General features: G+C 49.2%; 1 protein-coding gene across 2 annotated transcripts in view; it reads left to right on the top strand.

Moving 5' to 3' along the window:
• Positions 1-6562, top strand: part of POLR3E (RNA polymerase III subunit E) — a 25747-nt gene extending 19185 nt beyond the window's left edge. For both annotated transcript variants that reach the window (XM_014447511.2, XM_006105308.3), the window contains exons 18-20: positions 1377-1454; positions 3180-3305; positions 5767-6562. In XM_014447511.2, coding sequence (XP_014302997.1) covers positions 1377-1454; positions 3180-3305; positions 5767-5823 — 261 coding nt within the window. In that variant the 3' untranslated portion in view covers positions 5824-6562. The remainder of the gene's footprint in view (positions 1-1376; positions 1455-3179; positions 3306-5766) is intronic.
• Positions 6563-7032: the final 470 nt, after the last annotated feature.

Raw genomic sequence — 7032 nt, 5'->3', positions numbered from 1 at the left:
TCAGAGAAGTGGGATGAGCCTGTTTAAAAGGTCAAGTGCCCAGGAGGTGACAGCTGGATTCTGAACGTCAGCATAGTGGCTCCAGCTCCTAAGTCCTTTCTGCTACTGCTGAGATGAGCTGAGCTGTTCACCAGGCCCCGGCTTGCGGGGGAGCCCCATCGTGAGCGTGGAGAGTGCCAGGCTGTGGCCTCGGGGAAGCAGGGAAGCTGGCTGGCTCCTCTCTACCTCCCAGCTCCCAGGCTCTGCCCGGACCTAGCAGCCAGCAGGGTGAGGTGGGCTGCACTGCCTCATAGTGAGGGGGCGTTGATGTTTAGCAGTCCGAGGTCAGAGCGCCTGCAGCCTAGGGTGAGCTGAGGCCGAGGCCCAGGCCCATCTCTCTATTAGAGGAACAGAAACTAGGCCAAGAGGCCCTGGATGCCAGGGTGGCCAGGCTGTCACAGGGGAGTAGGCCCTCATGGCAAGGAGCCTCCTAGGGTATGTCTCATACAGAAGGGGCTGGGGCCTGGGGCCCTGCCCCCTCCTTGACCACCCAGCAAATGGGTGTCGTTATCTGCGGGGTCACCCTTCTCTGAGCTGGGCCAGGCTGTCCTGGGCGGCTGGAGGGGACACAAGGCGAGGGACACGGAGAGGGGTGTCTCCTCTCCCCTCGCCACAGGACCTGCTCTTGCCGTGCTTCCTCTCGGGAGGGCTGGTGTCCGGACACTCGGCCGCTTTTGCCGCTCACCCTTCGCCCTCCCCTTTTTCCTCCCCCCCCCCCCCCCCATGACCCTGACAAGGGGCCCAGGTCACAGTCACGTCTGAGGGGGAAGAGACCTCGGGTCTGTATAGCCTCGTGGGTTTACGCGAGTGGACTTGCACAGTTGAGTTTAGCCATGTGACCCCAGGCAGGAGTAAACCTCTGAGCTGCTTTTCCTCATGGAGAGGGGGGCGCACACCTCACTGCCTCTGGTTTCTAATGAGATCAATGAGACTGTATTTACAGCCCTGCCCGGGGCTTTACGGGGTAGTACCAACTGTGCCAGGTGCCACCTTCCTTGCCTCCCCTTCTCCAGGTACCCAGAGCCTGGGTCACCTCTAGACCCCATCCCTGCTACAGCCTTGAGGAAAGGACTGAGGCGGGCATGTGCCCAGGGAGTTGTGTGGGGAGGCTTCTCAGGACACATCCGAGGGTTGGTATTTAGGGAAGGAGAAGGCTGATGGGAGAGCAGAGTGAGCTAATGCCAGGCTAGTGGGAAAAAGCCGCTTCCCCACTGCCATTGCAGCCCCCAAGGCCCTGAAGGGGGTGCTGGCCTCCTCCCCAAGAACCGGACTGGTGCCAGCGGGGAGGGTCCCCATGGTGGAGACAAGCCACCAGCTCACACCTGGGCCTCGGTTAGTTTCCCCCACAGACGGCTGCTTCCCCGGATGAGCAGAAGGTGTTCGCCCTCTGGGAGTCTGGAGACATGAGTGATCAGGTGAGGCGACCTTTGCTGCTGTGCGTGCATCACAGTTCAGGTTTTCCAGCTCCTCCCAATCTAAACAGCCTGCTGCTGTCAGACAGGCTGGGGGTGCCAGTCTGAGGGCCAGCTGCATGGGAGTGGCCTGGAAACATCGAGTCAGCTCATCGGGGACGGGCCGTGTCCTGGTGCATACACGGCTACACAGCTTTCTGGAGGGTCTGACGTCCGCTGGCTGGCAGGCCAGGGATGGACCCGTCGCTCGGGCCTCTGGCATCACAAGGATGCCTTCCTGGTCTTGGGTGCTGGGTTTCTAAGAGAAATGGGTCGTTTTCCTTTTGTCACACCTCCAGTCATGGGTGTCCGGTGACCAGACATGAATGAAACCAGTAAACTGTCTGTACAGCCATGGACCCCCGACCTGCCTGCACTTTAAGGTTTCATTGCTCACATCACAGGTGTCGGGGGAAGGGAGTGAGGAAGAGCCCCCACTGAGTTCTTGGCTCCCTTCTGCCTCTTAGAAGGGGGCTGGCTGGCAGGCAGGCAGGATATAAAACGGGGGGCTCTGATGGGCTGTGGTTGGGGAGCAGTCTGGAATGATCTCCCTGAGCAACCTTCTGTGCTTTGGACAGAATAGGCAGGTGGTCTCTGAGTTTGTTACTCCTGAAATACTGCTATAAAGTAGTAAGTGCGTATGTTAAAATCCAGTAAGACTGAGCTTTATGTGGGTCTATGCCCGACCCGATTTGGAGCCACTCCTCCTTGACTACCAGCAAATGGGGTAGTTATCTGCAGGGGCTATCACTTGTTTAACTGCCAAAAGAGCACCTCAGAATGCACTTGCACTGCTGTTGGATGTATCAACTCGACATGGTCAGGGGCTGGGAAAATGTGGCTAAGTCAGGTGTCAGTGCTTCCAGCATCGTGTCTGCAAATGTGTTCATTGTCGAGCCAAACGTCAGCAGTATGCTGTGACTGTATTTTTTATGCTACTTCCTGTTTCCATTTGCGTGGTTTCCTAACACAGATACCAACGGTAATACCAATGTTGCGTGATTCCCGGAGGGCCTCTCCAGCGGGACTGGCTTATGGAATCTTGTGTCTTCCTCCTCGATTCATTTTGGCTTCCCAGGGGCAGGGAGTTGTCTGTGTTGTCATGCCTTAAAGTGGCTCTGTGGTCCTCAAGTAGTATTGTCTGTCTGGGGCTGGAATGTTAGAGGGCAAATCATTTTCCCTCGGAATGTAAGACATTTTCCATTGCATTCCAGCTTTCAGAGTTGTTGTTCAGTGACATTCCACTTCTCTTCTATTTGGTTTTTATTTTGGGATGTAATGCTTTCAGGTCATCCTGTTTCTAGATGCCATGTCATGTCTGTGTGCCAGCACTTTCAGCCACTTATTCCTCTCCCTTCCTCTGCCTTCATGTACTTCAGATGGCGCTTTCCCCACCTGCCAAATCAGCTCTCACTCCTGCTTATTATGCATCAATATGTCTTAACGGCTTATGCTCTGCCAGCTTTTCACCAGCTCTCTTGGGCATCGACCTTTATTTTGAGTCTTCATTTTATTGGGGTCTGAGAGAGCACCAGTTGCCAACATGTTCATCTTTCACCAGAGTCCGTGAGCAAGGATTTGATCATAGACTAGAGGGTGGAGCGAGGGTCATAGCTTTGGATTTCTGGTTTGGGGATGTTTCTCTTTTAATCTATTGCTTTCCATAATAACATGTTTTTGCTATTAAAGCATCGACAGGTTTTGCTTGAAATTTTCTCCAAAAATTACCGAGTACGCCGGAACATGATCCAGTCTCGGCTGACTCAAGAGTGTGGAGAAGATCTCAGTAAACAGGAGGTGGATAAAGTGCTAAAGGTATGTCTGTGTTGTGTATAACAACATCCAGAGGCTTCTGCTCTGACCATGAGCTTAAGAACGAGGGTGCCCTACGTAGATGGAGGCGGGCTCCAGTCGGCTGTTTTCCTGCCACTTGGTGAATGTTAAATCAGGTCCTTGGCAACAGATAAATGACTGACATTGGTGTGGTCTGTGCTGAAGGACTGAACTGAGTAAGGTATAGGCTCCACCTTCAAAAAGTGGGTCATCTTCAGAGTCCTGACTCTGCTCCCCCTTTCACCCCTGTACCTCTGGCATATTTGCCGTAGCCACATACTCTTTTTTTTTTTTTAATCTTTATTGTTCAGATTATTACAGTTCCTCTTTTTTCCTCCTATAGCTCCCCTCCACCCGGTTCCCACCCCACCTTCTGCCCTTACCCCCCCACCCCACTGTCCTCATCCATAGGTGCACGATTATCGTCCAGTCTCTTGCCGCACCCCCCACACCCCTTTCCCCCGAGAATTGTCAGTCCACTCCCTTTCTATGGCCCTGATTCTATTATATTCACCAGTTTATTCTGTTCATCAGATTTTTTATTCGCTTGATTTTTAGATTCACTTGTTGATAGATGTGTATTTGTTGTTCATAATTTTTATCTTTACTTTTTTCTTCTTCCTCCTCTTCTTAAAGAATACCTTTCAGCATTTCATATAATACTGGTTTGGTGGTGGTGAACTCCTTTAGCTTTTTCTTATCTGTGAAGCTCTTTATCTGACCTTCAATTCTGAATGATAGCTTTGCTGGGTAAAGTAATCTTGGTTGTAGGTTCTTCGTATTCATCACTTTGAATATTTCTTGCCACTCCCTTCTGGCCTGCATAGTTTCTGTTGAGAAATCAGCTGACAGTCTTATGCAGGGGTCCTCAAACTACGGCCCATGGGCCACATGCAAATACAAATATTGTATTTGTTCCCGTTTTGTTTTTTTACTTCAAAATAAGATATGTGCCGTGTGCATAGGAATTTGTTAATAGTTTTTTTTTAAACTATAGTCTGGCCCTCCAACGGTCTGAGGGACAGTGAACTGGCCCCCTGTTTAAAAAGTTTGAGGACCCCTGGTCTTATGGATACTCGCTTGTAGGTAACTGACTTTTTTTCTCTTGCTGCTTTTAAGATCCTCTCTTTGTCTTTTGCTCTTGGCATTTTAATTATGATGTGTCTTGGTGTGGTCCTCTTTGGATTCCTTTTGTTTGGGGTTCTCTGCGCTTCCTGGACTTGTAAGTCTATTTCTTTCACCAGGTAGGGGAAGTTTTCTGTCATTATTTCTTCAAATAGGTTTTCAATGTCTTGCTCTCTCTCTTCTTCTGGCACCCCCATAATTCGGATGTTGGTATGCTTGAAGTTGTCCCAGAGGCTCCTTACACTATCATCATATTTTTGGATTCTTTTTTCTTTTCCAGTTGGGTGTTTTTTACTTCTTCGTGCTTCAAATCTTTGACTTGATTCTTGCGATCCTCTAGTCTGCTGTTGGATCTCTGTATAATATTCTTTATTTCAGTCAGTGTATGCTTAATTTCTAGTTGGTCCTTTTTCATATCCTTGAGGGTCTCTAGGTGTCCTCTAGGGCCCAGTGGCTCAGCCTCCCTAATTATATGAGGTGGACACTCTTGGTGCACCCCTTTGTGGGCTGTGTGCACAGTCTTGTTGTAGTTAAGCCTTGATTGTTGTAGGTATCACTGGGAGGAATTGACCTCCAGGCCAATTGGCTGTGAGAATCAGCTGTGTCTACGGTGGGAGAACTTTTGTGCTGGAGACACCCTTATGGGGCAAGACTTGCTTCAGTGGGGCTTTGGTGCTCACTGAGTCTGCCCCCTGAGTGTGTCCCTTATGGATCTGAGGAGTTGTAATCTGGATGGTCCCACTTTGACCACTGGGTACACTGGCTCTTGGATCTAAGGAGGTGCTAATTTAGCCTCTGCCTGAGGCTACCCAGCAGGAGCTATGGAGAGATCTGCAGATTCCTCTTCTTTGTTTGGGATTTGGAGGTGCCCAGATGAGGCCCAGCTGTGAAGCAATGCAAGCTGCTGTGGGGCTTTGGGCCTTCTCTTGGAAGTTCCGGGTTTCTCTGACCCAGCTGCAGTTTGTTAGGTAATTTTCAGATTGCAAAGGGCCAGGTCATTCATACGCAAAAGCCTCTGTGCACAGCTTGGGTGGGGCGGGGTCTCAGGGAATCAACAGGGCGGAACAAACAGCTATGGCTGTTCCTCAGCCCTGCCCTAAGAGGTCCCGGGTCTCAGTGGCCCGTGATAATCGCTGCAGGCACCTCTGAGAGAAAGCCGCCCTCGAGTTCTGACTGCTGCCAGACAGTCCAGTTTCTCCCTGTTTGAGTCTGGGTCCCCAGAGACTGGCCTGGAACTGGAGTCGGGGCCATGGGGAGCTTGTGACTCCCTCCCGATTGAAAAAGACAACCTGCCCTTAACACTTTTCCCTCTTCATAGGACTGCTGCGTAAGCTATGGTGGCATGTGGTACCTTAAAGGGACAGTACAGTCTTGACAGTTGTCACAAGCCACTACCCCGGTGAATCTCAGCCCCGGGAAGGACAGCAGAGCCAGCAGAGGTGGAAGTAGAGTCTCGGTTGCTTCAGAAGACACAGAGCAAGAGGGACTGACCATCTCGAGGCCTATGGCATCGCACTGTCCAGGGGACGAGGGGATGGCATTCAGCCAATGCTAGGATCACCTTCAGTTGCATCGCTCCCAGAAGAGACCATCAGAACCTTCTTTGCAGTACAATTTGAAAAGCCTGGTTTATTTTGGTTATTTGGTTTCATTCTCATAGTAGAGTGTATTCTGACATGGGCAGGATGATGAAAATCATGGTTTAATATTCTACTTTTCAAACTTAATGCCAACAAGGTCTAAGTTATGTTTACAAGATAAAAAAACCTCAAGGTTTTTAATATTTAAAATGCCTAGAAGCCAATATTTAGTCTTTGATGATCTATCTGCTAAGACTTCTGCCAATTTCATTAAACAAACCAAATTGAATTGTTTTACTGTTAGGTTTCTATGGCCACTTTACCTTGTAAAACAACCTTCTTTATGTAGCAGTCTCAACTGTTTACATGAACCATAGCAAAAAACCAGAATCAAATCCATCTATTCTTAATGTTTGCATAAGGATGCAAACAAAATCAGGTAAGTATGGAACAGTGTATAAGTGAGGTTATCACACTTTGATGTAAAAAATTTCTATTTTGTGTATTTTTAAATAAATGTTAACACTAACCTGGCATCATGATGCTGCTGTCTTCAGCTGGCTATAGGAAGACAGTGCTGTCTGTGTGGAGCCTTGTGCGTCAATCAGCAAGTGGGCGGGACTCCTGAGAGCAACACTGCCCAGCACATAGGCAAAACTGACATGGAGGTATAGTAAAAAGAAACCAATTAAACTTTTTTTTTTTTCTTAATATATTTTATTGATTTTTTACAGAGAGGAAGGGAGAGAGAGAGAGAGTCAGAAACATTGATGAGAGAGAAACATCAATCAGCTGCCTCCTGCACATCTCCCACTGGGGATGTGCCCGCAACCCAGGTACATGCCCTTGACCGGAATCGAACCCGGGACCTTTCAGTCCGCAGGCCAACGCTCTATCCACTGAGCCAAACCGGTTTCGGCGAAACCAATTAAACTTAATATTTTATTTAGCCCACTACAACTAAGACATTAACATGTAATAAAAAATTTCACATTTTCTTAAGT

The sequence above is a fragment of the Myotis lucifugus genome, unplaced genomic scaffold, assembly GCF_000147115.1.
Source record: "Myotis lucifugus unplaced genomic scaffold, Myoluc2.0 scaffold_669, whole genome shotgun sequence".
NCBI lineage: Eukaryota > Metazoa > Chordata > Mammalia > Chiroptera > Vespertilionidae > Myotis > Myotis lucifugus.
The sequence above is the reverse complement of the archived record's forward strand: the minus strand, read 5'-3'. Positions and strand labels throughout refer to the sequence as shown.